This window comes from Podarcis cretensis (assembly GCF_951804945.1).
Source record: "Podarcis cretensis genome assembly, chromosome: Z".
NCBI classification, from domain to species: Eukaryota; Metazoa; Chordata; class Lepidosauria; order Squamata; family Lacertidae; genus Podarcis; species Podarcis cretensis.
The window spans coordinates 14,809,959-14,828,543 of record NC_137184.1 but is presented as its reverse complement, the minus strand read 5'-3'; the positions used below and the strand labels follow the sequence as shown (position 1 = coordinate 14,828,543).

Sequence of the window (18,585 nt, the reverse complement as noted above, 5' to 3'; positions counted from 1 at the left end):
CAAACATTCCAGCCTTGGTTGGGGTCCCTTCCACCTCTACTGTGATTCTATTTGAATGCAGTTTTGACCAATATACATGTTGTTGAATTTTTCAAGCCTTGGTATAATTTGATTTGATTTATTACATTTCTATGCCACTTTTTATTCAAATGAATTCCACAGCGGCTTACAAACAATAAATAATGATAACATTATAGAATGTAATAGAACATCACACATACAGCATAAGTCATATAGAATAATTAACAAATCATCAGTGAAACAAATTGTGTCCTCCATCATGGAGAGCACGTGTTGCGGTGAGATCTGCCTCCTTGTTGTGGGGCGGGACCATTTGGATAGCCACAACACCCCACTGGTTGCCCCTGGGTTGCTGGGGCAGAAATTTGGCCTGTTGGGTTGTCTATTGGCTACCGATGGGCTATTTATGTTGCTGCACGTTGCTGGGAGCTTCCTTTTCCTTGCAACAAGCACCGGATCACCTGCCCTCCCTCCCTATATTTAGGGCTGTTCTTTTGGCCTTGCTATGCCTGTCTAGGGGTCATCTGTTTTGGAGCAGGGGCTCAGTAGGAATGTTGTCATTTGGCTGTTTGGCTGTTGCCATCTGGTTTTTGCCTACCATGTAGCAAATCGTCACAACTTTGTAAGGTTGGCGGTTAGGCATTGTTTTCGGAGGGAAAGTGGTTGGCTGTGCCTGCCCCTCCATTTGCTGCTACTAGGGAATTCCATTAAAGGAATCCAGGGGCTCGCCTTGCTTTTGTCCGAACCCTGTCGGGGGGCTAGGGCCATGCCAGAGTCCCTGGGAGCATTTGGGGTGAGCTGGGAGACTGAAGCCAGTTTCGTGCTTCCCCAGAATGCTTTCTCTTACTGACCTCTGGTGGTGCCCAGTTGTCAGTCCTGTTCCTCCCACAGTGCAGGTTCAGGTAGCCTGGAACCATGCCTAAGCAACCACACACATGCTGTAATCAATAAAGTTGTGGCCAAAATTATTGCCAAAACAAACTAAAATTCTGTGTCTATTGTGTATTTATTTGGGGGTGGTTTGGGGGATCTTCACACACAATCACAATGTAGAGGACATTGAAAAATAAGTTAAACATCACAATTAAACCAAAAGTCATATTATATAATTAACAAATCAATACAGCATTTATAATCTATAAAACAATATTAAAAACATTAACAAACTAGCAGCCAAAAATAAACTAAGCACTGTTGAGTTCATACACACACTCTCCACACCCCGTAGCTGTCAACTTTTCCCTTTTTTTGCGAGGAATCCTATTCGGAATAAGGGAATTTCCCTTAAAAAAGGGAAACTTTGACAGCTATGTCACACCCCCATGACTCATAATCTTTCACTGGAGGGTGGGCAGCACAGATTAAAACAACCCACGCCCCATGGTAGCTCCCTTGTGAAGGTGTCTGTGGATGGAGGGTGGAGCAAGGCAGGTGGAAACAGCCATTACTTTCTGACCAACACAGAGTCTTTCTCCTTGAACAATGCCTTTTTGCATGTTATTTCCAACGATATACAGTGGTACCTTGGGTTACAGACACTTCAGGTTACAGACTGCACTAACCTGGAAGTAGTACCTCGGGTTAAGAACTTTACCTCAGGATGTGAACAGAAATCGTGCAGTGGCAGCAGCGGGAGGCCCCATTAGCTAAGGTAGTACCTCAGGTTAAGAACAGTTTCAGGTTAAGAACATACCTCCGGAACGAATTAAGTTTGTAACCAGAGGTACCACTGTATGTATTTTCATGCACACTTTCCCCTAATAAACACATTTTTGGGGGTCCAAGAACTGCTCTGTAAAAATTCAGGGAAGTGCAAATTTCTAAAGATTGCTTCACATATTGGTTCAAGAAGTGTGAATTAGATAGTTCCTCATCAAAATGCAAAAAGAATTTAATTTTTCCTCTGTACCTAGAACTGGCAACCCTAAAACTTCCTAAAATGCAATAAATTTGCCTGTGTCCATTAAATTGAGACTTCCACTTCCCTGGAATACACAGTCTCATTTTCCGCCTATGCTTGCAAAGCCATACCCCACAGCAATGTACTTCAACATGCCAAAATTTCACAGACTGAGCTTGATGGGCAACAGCACACACCCTGCTCATTACACCTTTTTTAGTGATCGTGACATTCTAATATGTCAAACCACTTCGCGGGGAAGTAATGCAACTAATAACTTTTTTATTCATGCCTGAGGGTTGGACTTTGGTTGCAGCTGTCACAGGATGTGTGTGACATTTTTTTCTCTCCATGTTTTTTTAAAAACACACACATGCACACCATGATTTTGACACAACAAGACCTTCTGTTATGCCTGCAAGTTAGGGACTGCGAGATAAAGCAGAGTTCCACGAAGATGTCAGTATTAAACCTTGGGCAAATTTTTAAGTGGTTGTAAGTTGGTTTGCTTTCAGGGAGTCAATTTAATACACACACACATTTTAACACTCAACTACTAAGATTTGCAGCACCAATTGATGGACTGACTGACGCATGGGCCATGAAAGGCCAGTCACTGGGGTAACAAGGAGAGCCCTGTTCCAGATTTGCAGCTACTTCCATTGAAGGTACAAGGTCTACCTCAAATATCACTGGTGGAACTACAACAGGCTTCCCCACTGCTTCAGTCACACAGCCGTAAGAGATGAGCAACTGTTGCCTTGAATCAATTGTGGTCTAAGGCTTTGGCCTACGCCTTTGACTGTGAGATCAGACATCAGAGCCCTCTTCAAGAAGGGTTCATGTCCAGTTTGCAGGCTTCCCACAGGTCAGCCACTGTGAGAACAGAATGATGGGCTAGATGGACCTGTGGCCTGATCCAGCAAGTTCACATGTTTTATCTATGTTTTACTTAAAGGTAAAGGGACCCCTGACCATTAGGTCCAGTCGTGACCAACTCTGGGGTTGCAGCGCTCATCTTGCTTTATTGCAATTTGGATCCCTTCCAGTCGGGATTCAGGCCTCATCATGGGACTGAAACTGCCTTGGTCGCACTGGTTGATGATCTCCGGCGGGCTAGGGACAAAGGTGAGAGCTGTTTCCTAGTTCTGCTGGATCTCTCAGCGGCGTTTGATACCATCGACCATGACATCCTTCTGGACCGTCTTGAGGGGCTGGGAGCTGGGGGCACTGTCATACAGTGGTTCCGCTCCTTCCTCCTGGGCCGTGTTCAGAAAGTGGTGGTGGGGGATGAGTGTTCAGACCCCTGGGCTCTCACTTGTGGGGTGCCTCAGGGTTCTGTCCTCTCCCCCATGCTTTTCAACATCTACATGCAGCCGCTGGGAGGGATCATCAGGAGGTTTGGGCTGGGTGTTCATCAGTATGCAGATGATACCCAGCTCTACCTCTCTTTTAAATCAGAACCAGTGAAGGCGGTAAAGGTCCTGTGTGAGTGTCTGGAAGCGGTTGGAGGATGGATGGCGGCTAACAGATTGAGGTTGAATCCTGACAAGACAGAAGTACTGTTTTTGGGGGACAGGAGGCGGGCAGGTGTGGAGGATTCCCTGGTCCTGAATGGGGTAACTGTGCCCCTGAAGGACCAGGTGCGCAGCCTGGGAGTCATTTTGGACTCACAGCTGTCCATGGAGGCACAGGTCAAATCTGTATCCAGGGCAGCTGTTTACCAGCTCCATCTGGTACGTAGGCTGAGACCCTATCTGCCTGCAGACTGTCTCGCCAGAGTGGTACATGCTCTGGTTATCTCCCGCTTGGACTACTGCAATGCGCTCTACGTGGGGCTACCTTTGAAGGTGACCCGGAAACTACAACTAATCCAGAATGCGGCAGCTAGACTGGTGACTGGGAGCGGCCGCCGAGACCATATAACACCGGTCTTGAAAGACCTACATTGGCTCCCAGTACGTTTCCGAGCACAATTCAAAGTGTTGGTGCTGACCTTTAAAGCCCTAAATGGCCTCGGTCCAGTATATCTGAAGGAGCGTCTCCTCCCCCATCGGTCTGCCCGGACACTGAGGTCCAGCTCCGAGGGCCTTCTGGCGGTTCCCTCACTGCGAGAGGCCAAGTTGCAGGGAACCAGGCAGAGGGCCTTCTCGGTGGTGGCACCCGCCCTGTGGAATGCCCTCCCATCGGATGTCAAGGCGATGGACAACTACCTGACATTCAGAAAACATCTGAAGGCAGCCCTGTTCAGGGAAGTTTTTAATATGTGACATTTTAGTGTATTTTTCATCTCTGTTGGAAGCTGCCCAGAGTGGCTGGGGAAACCCAGCCAGATGGGCGGGGTACAAATAATAAATTATTATTATTATTATTATTATTATTATTATTATTGGCCGAGGGAGCCGGCGTACAGCTTCCAGGTCATGTGGCCAGCATGACTAAGCAGCTTCTGGCAAACTAGAGCAACACACAGAAATGCCGTTTACCTTCCCGCTGGAGCGGTACCTATTTATCTACTTGCACTTTGACGTGCTTTCGAACTGCTAGGTTGGCAGGAGCAGGGACCGAGCAACAGGAGCTCACCCCGTCGCGGGGATTCAAACCACCGACCTTCTGATCAGCAAGTCCTAGGCTCTGTGGTTTAACCCACAGCGCCACCCACGTCCCAAGTTTTACTTAGAGTAGACCAATTTACATTAAGGAACCCAAGCCAGAAGCATGCCTGGGGGTGAAGATTCAAGATGCCACTTTGAAAGGGGCATGTTCCACCCTGCCAAAAAGCAAAATTTAAAAAATCCTAGCGGATGTCTTTCCCCCCATAAAGTCTGCTCTTTCCACACCTTGTATTAGAACAGACAAGGACTGGGCTCATTGCTATACTAGGGTCATCTGTCCCCATGGGACTGCTTGCCTCTCGCTATTCTCGTCCCTGTCCCCACACTGTGGCACAAAATCCAGGGACTTGGCAAGGGGCAGGGCAGGTGGTTTGCACGGAGACAGTGTCTCCCTTTAGCTCTGAGCAAGGCTCCCCAACCTTGGTCTGCCATTCGTTGTCCCCACTTCCCGGAGCCTCTTGCACTGCACAGATGAGACTGTCAAAAGCAGGGAGATATAACCCGCTCCATAACACCTCCCCAAAGGCTTTGGTGTCTATTAATAGTCCAGCCAGAGTCATACAGCTGTCTGGGACTGGACTGGGTACCAGGGGTGCTGAGGAGAAGAAGAGAGAGAACGGATCTCACAAGGACTGGAGAAGAAAATATCTATTTCTCTCACTCACTGATCTTTCCAATCATCTTTCCTTCCATCTGGTTTTTTTTTTTTATAAAAAAAAATACCCCTTTCTTGTAAAAGGATTGCAAGTGAGGCGCATTTGTAAGCTGCATTTTAATAAGTCAATATGAAAGCTCAAAATTATTTAAAGCTTCTTAAATAGGATTATATTTGATTTCTTGTGGGAATTGTGGGGTACAAGGCTGCTGGAGGCGGGGTCCTTCCTCTGCCAGTGTTGTTATGTTAATAAAACACTAACGGTCAGGATCCAAAGACGCACCCATTGGCTGGCCAGCTTGCTACGTGCTCCTTGCTCCCACTAGAGGCAATGATGGCCACCAAATTGGATGTCTTTAAAAGAGGATTAGACAAATTCATGGAGCAGGAGAAGGCTATCAGTGGCTGCTAGTCACAATATCTTTGTTCTCCCTTTCCCTGTCAGAGGCAGTAATGCTTCTGAATTCCAGTTGCTGGAAACCACAGGAAGGGGAGAGGGCTCTTGTGCTTGAGTCCTGCTTGTGGGTTTCCTACAGACTGACTACTGTGGCTACTGTGAGAACAGGATGCAGGACTAGATGGGCTATTGGCCTGATCAAGCAAAGCTCTTCCCATTATATGAAATTTGCTTACCCACTTACCCACCCCTATAGCTGGTGTACTGCCCACCCTGCTGCCCAGACACTTCTCTGACTGACCTGGCAAACACAGTCACAGGTGCAATATCTGGAGCAGTCTGGGTCCAAATGAAAGCAACTGCAGGCCCTGGGCTAGGGGACCTTGGGAGGCCCAAACCTGATAGCATCTGATCATAAGAAACAAAACCACATTCTCTTCTTTATCTATGCAATGAAAATAGAAAATTGCTGAAATTTTAGCATTAATAAAATGATTGTTTATAACCCTTAATAAGTTAACAAAAGTATGGCATTAATGAAGATGTTCACATGGACCACTCACATAGACCATACTCTACATACAGAGTCAGAACAGTTTCTCTCATGCTCTCTTGGATGCAGACTTATCAATTATATCATTAAAATCAGCAAGCCACAATTTATTGTTTTCTATGCAGAGAATGCTTAGATCACACAACAGATCTTGGGACGTTGCTGACCACTGATCACTCTTCATCCTTTTTAGTCTAGAAAGGGATCTTTCGCCAGTACCATTTGTAACCAGTTAAACGCAGCAACAATCTGAAAAGTGTTTCCACATTTGGAAAAGCTGTCAAATTTTCTCCTAGAATATGTCAGGAGTGAGCTGGTAGTAAATTACACCATGCACACTCGACGTTGTCCCACCACCAGTCCCCGGGCTCTAAACCTTTCTCTCTTGGTGGTTCCCCAGCTGGTTCCTTCCACCATTCCTCTGAGCCCAACCAGTCCATGACAATATTATTTGATATATATACTGGTGGCTGAAATGTATTTTTTCTGGTTGAGCTTATTTGATGTACAGGTGGAAGTGCAAGAGGGTAGGTTTCTCCATTTACTTTGGTGGAATATAATAAATTATTTGAGCAGAACTGGGTTTCGTTTCCGTATGTTCACTTCTAGGTAGGAGGTCCATCCCAGTGCTGACATTCCAATGGACCTTTCTCAATTCAGAATATTTCCTTGTTATTCAGTGTTGTCTAGAAACCTATATCATTATTGTCTCCGAAATGTCACTAGTAGCATGAACAGTTGGTATTTTTGTGTCTGCAACATTTGGACTTCCTTTAATTCTTTAAGACGGTAATGAACATGAACTGCTTCTTTTGGTGTAACTATCTTGTAGTATGTTCCTTCTGCACATTGTATTAATTCTTTGACTGTAGGTCAAAGGTCACTTCATTGTCATTTTCTCCTCTCCTGAAGTTTCTGTACCTGTAGTGGTAGTTACTGGCAACAGTTCTCATCGAAGTTCTTGGGAGACTGCATTCTATAAATGGTTGACTGGTTGTTCTTCAGTCTGCTCAGACTGCTCAGTGTAGTCTACTTGATTTTCTTCCGTTTGTAAACATGAGTTTTCCGTATCGGAGGGATTATGTAGGACTGCTTCTGCCTGCTGTACAAAGCCATATGACAGGATTAGCTTTAAACGTTGAAGTATTTCCTGCTGCTCTTTTTGCCGCTTTTGTTTACTAGCACCACTTGCATATCCCTTACTCATTATTTTTACAAAAAGTAAGGATTAAATATTATTGTGATTCACAATGTTATAAAAGCCTCACTTGTTCTCGAAACACAATGATAGACAGTGATCTCTAATGATAGATTGCTACACAGGTGGCTTTATCATCATTTGGTTCTGAGTAGCTTTAAGGCCTCCACAAACTTTATTGAACAGCAAGTATGCACTTGTGCAACTGTTATACCATCATAGACTTGTACATCACGTGTTTAAAGTTACTAAGCAACTGGGCCTAGATAGTAAAGTCTTGCTGTCAATTTCCGGTGCACAGACCTTGCCAGTTGCCAGTGCACAACACTAGGCGTACAAAAATATTTTTAAAAAGTTATTTCTGCTTAGAAACACCCTGTTTTCAAGTAGGAAGTTAAAGTCTTACCAATCCCCTCTCCTATTCACACACATACACACAAACACAGAGAAAGAACCTGTTCTTAAGTGCTTTTCTGTCTTGCTGGCCCTTTAAAACCGAATTCCTAAGAGTTCATTTGCATTTAGATCTCCTTTGGTTCCTTCTCATCTGAAGACAAATCCTCACAAAGGCTGCTTAATTAGACCAAATTAGATTTCCACCCAGTAGCTTGTCATTCATTAGAAAAACCCGCTGTTCTTTTTCACTCTTCTCTCCTCCCCCCCTCCGCCACCCCCCCCTCAGTAATTACAGCCTGGTCTAGTCATTCCCACCCAACCCCATCTCAAAATGTTCACTTCAGATTCAAGAGCTTGTGCTCAGTGTGATATAGACAAGAGGCAAGATTCAGCCAGCCCGCAATAAGCCTGCCAGTTTTGAGAGTCGGATACAGGGGGATGCAACAAGCGTTCTTTTAGCCATAATGGGCTATTCTGTTTTTGTAAGCCCTCAGCAATTAAGTCTGTGATCCTCTAGGCAGTCTCTCCAATGGCAGTGAGGCTACTCCTCAGCCAAGGCAGCCTTTTAGTAATTTCACTTCATTAAGGCAGCGGATCTTTTGGTAATTTGGCAGCCTCGGAGCTAAATTCCAACTATTTTCTTCTGACACAATCGAATATGGACGATGATTGTTCATCTGCCATCTGCTGCATCAGGCCATTAGCCCCATCTAGTCCCCACAGTGGCCAGTCAGATGCCCTAATGGGAGGCTGGCAAGTAGAACAGGAGCACAACAGCATTCTTCCTGCTTGCAATTCCCAACAGTGGAGGGAGAACATAGCCATTGCAGCTAGTAGTACATTACTAGTAACCATTGATAGCCTTTTCCTCCATGAATTTGTCTAATCCTCATTTAAAGCTATCCAAGTTGGTGGCCATCATTACATATTGTGGGAATGAGTTCCATAGTTTAACTACGCACTGTGTAAAGTACTGTCTTTTGCCTGTCCTGAATCTTCCAATGTTCTTGTTCATTGCATGCCTTTGGGTTCTAGAAGCTTATCTCTATTCAGCTTCTTCAGACTATGAATAAATGTTATACACTTCTATTATGTCCTGCCTTATTTACCTTTTCTCTTTTCCCAAACTCAGATGTTGTAGATTTTCCTCAAAGGGGGACAGTTGCTCCAACCCCTTGCTAATCATAGTTGCATTTTTCTCAGCATTTCCCAAACCTACAGTATCCCTTTTGAGAAGAGGCAACCAGAACTGTTCGCAGTATTCCAAGTATACTTGGACTACATATTTGTACTGGTTGGCATCCGCCTGTCTCAGGAGACAATAAGAGTGTACCTTTGGGTGTGAAGTCAAACCGTTAGAGAGTTGCAGTACATACTATGACTGTAGAGACTGATACAGGAGATATGCGTTTTGTTGCAGCTGGGGCAAATGAAGGTGTCTGGTTGTGCTGATGCAGGTGTACCATGGCATTTCTTCTTTCTGCGCTCCTCCCAGTCATTCCTCCTTTGGTCACTGCTGTGGATACATGACCTGACTGCCTGTCTCCAGGCACTGTGGTTGCCTACAAGGGATTCCCACACGGTGGGGTTAATGTTGCCAGCCTTCATGTCCTGTTTGCAGACATCTTTGTGAAAACAATGCATATAAAATTTCATTATAATATGGGGGGAATACTCACAAAAATGTGTATTCTAAGAGGGCATCACTAAAATGTCGGTGCATTTTCACCAGAGCTTTCTAAAATAATAATGATTAGAAGCCAAGGTGAAAACATGGCAAAGTGAACTCATGAGAAAATGAGGAAAACCAATATTGAGAGATCTGTCCCTCCCTAATACAAGGATATATTAGCAGCAGTAATAAAGAACTGATTCTTTTAAACAACACACAACATGCGGTGGCGGACACACACACACACACACACACTCTCTCCCTTTTTATGCCCGCATATTTGATAAAACGACCGTCCCCTTCCAAACCATGAAACCTTTCCTTCTTCATCATCTAACTAAACCCGATGTGCCGTGTTACAGTTCCCTCAGGGACGCTCTCCAACACATGCCTCTCCACACCCCCACACTTTGTAGCTCTCCGCCTTCTCCAAGTGTAATCAAACATCAAGCTAAGTAGCAAATAAATCTCTCCATCTCATAAGCTGCGCAGCGAGATCATGTAAATGCAAATGAACGGCTTGATTTCAAGCTGTTGTGGAGGAAAGGAGGCGGGGTGGGTGGGGGAAGACTTCGGGCCTTTGCTCCGCCTGGCATGGACCCGTAAATCAGAAATAATAATCGTAATGGGAGCATGATGAGGAGTTTGACTATGCAAGGGAGTGTAATGAAATAATAAAAACACACCCGAAGCAGAGCAGAAGGGAAGGAAACAAGCAGGGTTCTTGAACAGGTTAAGGAATGGTGTGACCTCATGGCTTGCAGAAGCTTCTGATGAGGGACAGACCCATTTAGGAGTGAAGAAAGACGTCATATTTAAAGAGATGTTGGAGCAGTTTCTTTACCCACGCTGTGAGCATGGCTGCCTCCTGACTTCGTAACATGTATGGCAGATAGGCTTTCCATCACTCTGAGCGCTAGGGGCTGTATCCAATGCTAGTCCTACTCAGATTAGACCCATTGAAATCCATGGATTTCAAAATTAGCCAGCCCCATGAATTTCAATGGGTCTGTTACCATCAGACACAGCAACCCTAAGTCAGTTGTCAGTCTCATGCACCCTAACCCCATACTTCAGGTAGGCTGCTTGCATTTTTAAGAATAAATAAATAAATGTTAACACTCCACATTCATCATGTGCATTTATCAGTTTATAGTTTCATCATTTGCCTCTTCTTTTTTTTAAAAAAAAAACATTTTAAAAATAATGACAACAATGTTCTGGGGATTAGTGGAAAGTGAATTGGTGATGTAAGGGGCACTAGCCAGCTCACACCAACCACTAGCTTCTGGCCATTGCTGAAAACATGCAGAACATGTTTTCCTCACTACCACCACAAATCTCAACCCTGGTATCCTTCTCCCAGACAGTACATGCAGACAAAGGCTCTGCCTTGTAAGTAAGAAAGAGATACGTATTCAGTCAGATGATGGTGCAGGCTCAGCAGCAGACACAGTGCTCAGAAGTTACACTTCAGCAGCAAGGCAAGAAGTGGATGGAAGCAATTAAGATGTCCCAACAAGTTTCGGCACCCACCTGCGACACTTTTAAATACAAGGTGGGGCACACACATTGGAAATGGTGTTGGGACTGCGAACGTGAGCTCTGTCAGAGAGGGTGGGTCTGCTTCCCTCTGCGAAGGCGTTGTCTGGTTTTAGTTGACAAGGTGTTCAACTGCTGTCACCATCTCCTATTCAGACTCCCCCCATAGCTGTTCTGAGCCCTCCTGAGCCTTCATTGAGGCCTTCTCTGCAGAAAGAATGTCCTGAGCTTGGCTGGATCAGGCCAATGGCCCATCTAGTCCAGCATCCTATTCTCACAGTAGCAATGCAGATGCCTTCAAGAAACTTGCCAGCAAGATTTGAGTACAAGAGCACTCTCCCTTTCTGGGGCATCCAACAACTATTTTTTTTATTTCGAAATATATTTTATTGAATTTTAATAACAGGTTACAGAAAAAGGAAATGAAAGAAAAATAGTTTAGGAATATTAAGTTGATATGATTGCCAATAAGTGAATATAGGACACAGCTCTGTGATTTACTGAGTTTATAGTAAAACATCCCAGAAGGAAAAGAATGTGCAATTTGTGATTACAAAAGGTTCCATGGTAGAAATCAAAACAATTACAACTATTGATTTCAAAAAAAGATGAAAAGTAACCTTAATGCATATTAAATCATTTTACTTTGAAAACAAACAAACACGTTTAACCAAGTTTAATTGTGAGCAGCATAAAGGACTTCTTAAAATGTGTCCTGAATCTGCCAACATTCAGCTTCATTGGATGCCCACCAATTCTAATACAGTCATATCTCCATGAACATCCGCCCCCTCGATCATCCATTTCGGCAGACGTCCATGGCAAACCTGGAAGTACTGGAACAGGTTACTTCTGGGTTTGCTGCTTTGCGCAGAAGTGCAAAACTGCTCCATGGGCACGCACAGAGCGACGTTTTGTCGAGCATCTCTTTCATCGAGCGTCCGGGGCTCCGGAATGGATCCCGGATACTTGACGAGGTACCACTGCACAGTGGTACCTCGGGTTACAAACACATTGGGTTACAAACACCTCGGGCTACAAACACTTCGGGTTACAGACTCCGCTAACCTGGAAGTAGTACATCGGGTTAAGAGCTTTACCTCAGGATAAGAACAGAAATCGCACACTGGCAGCACGGCAGCAGTGGGAGGCCCCATTAGCTAAAGTGGTACCTCAGGTTAAGAACGGTTTCAGGTTAAGAACGGACCTCCAGAACAAATTAAGTTTGTAACCAAAGGTACCACTGTTTTATGAGAGAGGAAGATAAACTTTTCTCTATCCACTTTCTCCATACCATGCACAACCTCTCACTCACCTTTCCTAAAAGTCCCAAACACTGCAACCTTTCATCATAGAGGGATCACCGCACCCGTTTTCTGAACATCCAACCGCACAAGTACACAAGGTCGCTTTTCAAGGAAGCAGTAGTGGTTGCAGCAGCCTACAGGACACATTTGGATGGGTTATGGGGTTTGTTTTGTTTTTCCCCTTGTTTTATTATGTATTTTGTGTTTTTATTTTGTGCTTTTATGCTATGAACTGCCCTCAAATCTTCAGATGAAGGGTGGTTTTTACAAATAATAAATAAATATATATATAAATTTGAAATCCTGGACCCGCTTGATTTCATTTGCTTTTATTTCATTCGTTTGTTCATGTTTTTTATTTCCCTCCAAATATTAACCCCTAATTTTGTAGCAGCTACAAAATAGTGCTGCAGAGAGCTGTTAGTCTGGTGGCACTCACTGCAAATCTAGAAACAGCCTTTTTGAGGATTTCCTCACATGCACACATTTTGCCTACAACACAAATCTTTTGCGAAGTCATTTTCTCTTGTTCTGTTTTCTTTTGGTATGTTCCTTTCAAGAATATGTGTGTTTTTAAGGCACACCTCAGTATATGAACTTTTGCACCCATTACTAGGCTGGAGACCTGCATCAAACAATCAAGGAGAGGGAATGGAATGGAATGGACTGGCTGGCATACTCCATACCCCAACATTGTATTGCACTTGTAGATGTAAACGGGCAACTGCAAAGAATTGTATATGCATGCATTAGGATAGGTAGCTGACCCTTGGAGTTTTGCAGGTCCGAGAGCAAGAGAGGTCCTGGGTTCAGTCATCTGTATCTCCAGGTTGGGCTTGGAAAGCCTCTCAGCCCCAAACCCCGAATAGCTGCTGCTAGACAATGCTGAGCCACTTGGACCATTAGTCTGAGTTGGTATAAGGCAGTTTCCTGTGCTCCTGTGTCTTACTGGAAGGTCTGTAGCTAAGAGCACAGGAGGTTCCATGTTCAATTCCTGGCATCTCCAGGTAGCGAGAATAACCCCTGGTCTGAGCAAAACAATCTAAAGCAGCACCCTGTGTTCCTATAATAAACAGTGGAAATCTGGCATTAAATTTTAGGTTCCCTAAAGGTTCTGTCCCCTTCTACATTTGAGGCAGGGTGTCTCCAAATGTGGCCATATAAATAGTGTTTAGGAGGCTCGATTGCCATCATCGAAGCCATAAAGGGAGCAAAGCTTTCAGAAGGTGCCCAGAGAAAATTATTAGGCCCGCCTGGAAGATAGCAAGAAATGGGTTTTAATTACAGCGGAGAGAGTGGAAATAAGGCAGCGAAATTACATCTTAATTAGGTTTAATGAAGTTGTCTGTTGGTGGGGACAGCTGTCAGGAGAAGAAAGCGGGGGAATCTGCATTCTAGCCAAAGCTGGTGAAAAGATGAAGATGAGGCCAGGCTGCTATAGGGGATGAGGTGTGGATGTGGATGGAAGGAAGGCTGCCACCTTGTGTCACATTGCAGTACTTCCCTCTGCCATTCTGCACATATCACTGATGCTAAAGATTAACCCACTAGCTTTTTTGCTAACCGGAAACTGAAATATCACTACATTGTGTGTCTCTTAAAATTCTGCAGTGTTCCTGGGTCACTGTGGATGCTCTCATAATTGATCTGCAATTTGGTTCCTGAACTGCCCTGTATAAAACAAAGTTCCAAGTTTTCCCATTAACAATAACGTGGAATCTAAATGCAGCTGTAATTTTCTTCTGCTTTTGGCCAAAGTGGATGAAATGTACAGGCACATCATGCTCACTGGGTGTGATCTTGAGGCACTGGGTGTGATCTAATTTACCTCACAGGGGGTTAAAAGGGGAGTGAGAGAACCACATATACTACCTTGAGCTCCTGGGAGGAAAAGTATGATATAAATGCAATAAGTAAATAAAATGTGGAATAATAACAACATACAAAAATGCATATTAAAAGAAATTGCTTGCAAAAAATATATATATTTGTCAAAATGGCAAAGTTCTGTTGATTTGAATAAATGCTGCCAAATTTTCATAAGTACTTTTTTTAAAAAAAGCAAATTGCTGCAGAAAGGCGGAGGACTGAATTTAAGACTGGAAAAATGAGACACTAAAACTGACACATCCTTCCATCCCTATTCACGAAACATGGGCCATCCTGAAGGCATTGCCCTTCCAGGCCTCCTGTCAAACCACGCCGCCAAAAGCCTCTGGTCTTGTCTGGCTCTCCCCAGCCCTGCCCTCCCCTTTAAGACAATATGATGTCATCATGAGGGCTAATCTCTGGCTGGCTTCACCATGGAGATCCTGGTCAAGGCACAAAGACGTGATCAGAGGTCAGTTAATCCCACAGACACCACAAAGCCAGGGTACACAGAAGGGAATAAAAGGAGTTAATTTTAAAACTAAATAAAAAGAGGCCAGCTATTGTGTGCCCATTCCCCCCCCCATGCCCTCTTTTGAGCCTTCCTCTGGCCACCCCCATATTGTCCTTCTTCCCCCGCTTCAACTTGTCCATCAGTTGGGATTTTAGTGACCTTTTCTGCCTGAGAAGGGTAGGCCCTTTGTAGGGACTCACACAAATGTTTTCATGGTTCCAGAGCAATTTGGAGGTCTTCTTTGTAGGGTTGTAGCTACAAGGGGAATCTTTGAGTCGGGGTCTAGCTGCTTTGGATCAAGACCAGCCCGGATTTTGTGAGGAGAGGCTGTGTAATGAAGTGGCTAGAGTGTCTGACTAAGACGTAGAAGAGGTCCTGCACTTGGCTGTGAAGCTCACTGGGGTGACTTTGGGCCAACCGCTGCCCAGATCATGGGGGGGGGGGCGGAGGGAGAACCTTGTATACTACCTTGAGTTCCTTGGAGAAAAAAGGGTGGGACATAAATGCAATAAACAAATTTTGCAGATCTTGTGTGGGTTACAGTTTCTCTGGGAATATTTCTTTTAAGGTTTTTCTCTTTTGTCCTAGGGGGAAATGCAGCCACAATACAGATTTTCATCTAAATATTCTCTGCCATATTTTTCTGTGTGGACACCACCATTTCCCATACATATGAACCCATGCACACAAATCTCTCAGGACAACACTAGGTTGATGGAGAGGGAGAGAGTGCAAGAAAGAAAGAGAGAGCTGTTGTGAAATTGTTGCTTCTAATGGTGACCACCAACCCAAAGAAACCCTTGGAGATTTTTTTTCTGCCTCTGTAAAAAAATCAACAAAATATTTTCCAGCTCTGCTAGATCAGGCCAATGGCCCATCTAGTCCATCATAGTGGCCAACTCTTTTAAAGTCATTCAAGTTGGCAGACATCACTGCCTATTGCAGGAGCAAATTCCATATTTAAATCTTGTGCTTTGTGAAAAAGTCCTTTTTGTCTGTCCTGAATCTTCCAACATTCAGCTTTATTCAGATGTCAACTGAGTTCTGGCGTTAATGAGAGGGAGAGAGAAAAAAAATTCTATATCCACTTTCTTCATGCCATGAAATAATATTTGAAAACAGATACAGGGAATGGTTGTAGCTCAGTGGTAGAGAACCTGCTTTACATGCAGAAGGTCCCAAGTCCCAGGTATCTCCAAGCAGGGCTGGGAGACCTGTCTAAAGTCGTAGAGATTCACTGCTGGTCAGGGATAGAGATTGCAGAGGTGGGTTGGAATAAAATGTGTGCTAAAAACCCACTAAAATCAGTATCAACCTGGATATGAGAAAATACATTTAAATTACTACACTGATGGCATTTGACACCATTAAGGTAAAGGTAAAGGTACCCCTGCCCGTACGGGCCAGTCTTGACAGACTCTGGGGTTGTGCGCCCATCTCACTTAAGAGGCCAGGGGCCAGCGCTGTCCGGAGACACTTCCGGGTCACGTGGCCAGCGTGACATCGCTGCTCTGGCCAGAGCCAGAGCCAGAGCCAGAGCCGCACACGGAAACGCCGTTTACCTTCCCGCTGGTAAGCGGTCCCTATTTATCTACTTGCACCCGGAGGTGCTTTCGAACTGCTAGGTTGGCAGGCGCTGGGACCGAGCAGCGGGAGCGCACCCCGCCGCAGGGATTCGAACCGCCGACCTTTCGATCGGCAAGTCCTAGGCGCTGAGGCTTTAACCCACAGCGCCACCTGCGTCCCTTGACACCATTACATAGTATTAATAAAACTATCCCACCATAGTGCTGGAGAGGCTGCAATAGTATAGGTACAACATTTCACACGTGATGGGTGTGTTGAACATATAAAGCCCTCTGGCAGAGGGTGTTTACATAAATGAGGTTTATTATGGGTCAACATGTGGAATGTACTCCAAATCTGGAATTGTTAACTATTTTCAAACAAGGGCAATCTGACCTTTGTTATAATGAACTAATCACTTTTCTTTTAGTAGTGGCACGCCTACTAGTGGCACAGAATTCAAAAGGATGGGAAAATCTGTGTATCTCTCATTGGAAACAGACTGTATGGTCTATTGCTGTATCAGAGGAATTAACAAAGAGATTAAATGCATTGAATGCTACAAATGAAATATGGCATACTTTTATAAAATACTTTACTGATAATCCTGAAGAATGGCAACTGCCAAAATCACAGATTGGACTTTGCGAAACTTTCTAGATTGATCTGTCCTGGGGCGGGGTTGGGCAAGTTGGTCTCAGTGTAAGCCAGCTTCCTCTGTTCCTATTGGAAAGGGGCCATAGTTCAGCAGTTAAGCATCTGCCCAGCATGCAGAAGGTCGCTTGTTCAATCTCCAGCAGCATCTCCAAGAATAGCTGAGAAAGATAGGTATTGCCTGCAATCCTCGAGAGTCACCGCCAGTCAATCTAGACAATACTGAACTATACAGTACTCAATATAAAGCAGTTTCCTATGCTGAATCAGAGCTTTGGCACTAATCAGGCATTTCTACATGTGAATTTACTTTGTGTGATTTATTCTGCTCACAGAAAATGAGGGTTTCATGACTGCAAATAAATAAATTATTTAGCTGGTAGAATATTTAAGATGACTGTTTTTACCTCTCTTTGCAGCCGGAGCTTGGGAAACCCCGCAGAAGTTGCTACACTCTCCCCGGCTATGCTTTCAGCTATGGGTTATATTTGCATGGGCTGGATGGAGGCGTTGCTGAAGGTAGGGCCATAAGGATCCATTTTCCTGTTAATTTCCGCTGATATATTTTCATCTTTCCACACTTTTCGGAGGAAGAAAGTGTGCTGTCTTTTGCATTTTTGTGATTTCCTGAATCTCTCTTTTCATGTGGCATTATCCTGGGCCCCCAAAACATCATTTAAAAATTGTGCATTCATGGATGATATTGAACTTAGAGTGGTGTCTGGGAATGGGGAGGTGTTATACCATCCCATTTTCAATGCTCTACTAAAGTTCAAGGGAGGAAGCACTGCTTCATTCCCAGTCAGTGTACTTTCTGCTGAAATCCTGTAACTTTTTGTACCATAAATGTTTAGGCAGTGGGCGGGGGGCATAGGTAGTACAGTGGTACCTCAGGTTAAGTACTTAATTCGTTCCGGAGGTCCGTACTTAACCTGAAACTGTTCTTAACCTGAAGCACCATTTTAGCTAATGGGGCCTCCTGCTGCTGCCGCGCCGCCGGAGCACGATTTCTGTTCTCATCCTGAAGCAAAGTTCTTAACCTGAAGCACTATTTCTAGGTTAGCAGAGTCTGTAACCTGAAGCGTATGTAACTGAAGCGTATGTAATCCAAGGTACCACTGTAATGTGGTAATGTGGGGAAGTGTTGTAGTACAACTAATGATGTGAAATGATGTCCAGTATGAATCCAGCAGGGGTACGCTATTATTGCATTAATGGTATACTGCAGCAAACACCCATGTAAAAGACCCTAGTTTTGAGAGGCCATTCACTGTGCATGGTATTCCCCATTCTTAGGGCTAAAGTAGAAGGGATGTTATTTATCTATACAGACACTGCATGGATGATTTCTGTCTCGCCCACCCCCACCCCCACCCATATATATATCTCACGCAACACAAATGATGCGACAGTGGGAAACCAGGTCCACCCCTGGGCGGGGCGGAAGCCTCAGGAAGGTTATCTCTAGCTTAGACTTCTCACTGACAACTAGCTTTCTATGTGCTGGAAGTTCTCTCTTTCTCTCTCTCTCTCTCTCTCTCACACACACACACACACCATAAAATTTATATACCACTACATTGTAAAAACAAAAGGGAAAACTTCAAAGTGGCTTATCAGTAGATTAAAACAATGAGATTATCAATTTAGATTATCAAGTTTAAAACAGCTATTTGAAACATTTTTTAAAAAACCGATGCTAAAAACCAGATTAAAACAAGTCAGC

The 18,585-nt window shown here is 44.3% G+C and overlaps 1 protein-coding gene across 1 annotated transcript in view; it reads left to right on the top strand.

The window, feature by feature from the left end:
* Window positions 1-18,585, top strand: part of CFAP77 (cilia and flagella associated protein 77) — a 98,558-nt gene that overhangs the window by 38,655 nt on the left and 41,318 nt on the right. The window contains exon 2 of the mRNA XM_079961492.1: window positions 17,279-17,378. Within this exon, the coding sequence (XP_079817618.1) occupies window positions 17,279-17,378 (100 nt within the window). The remainder of the gene's footprint in view (window positions 1-17,278; window positions 17,379-18,585) is intronic.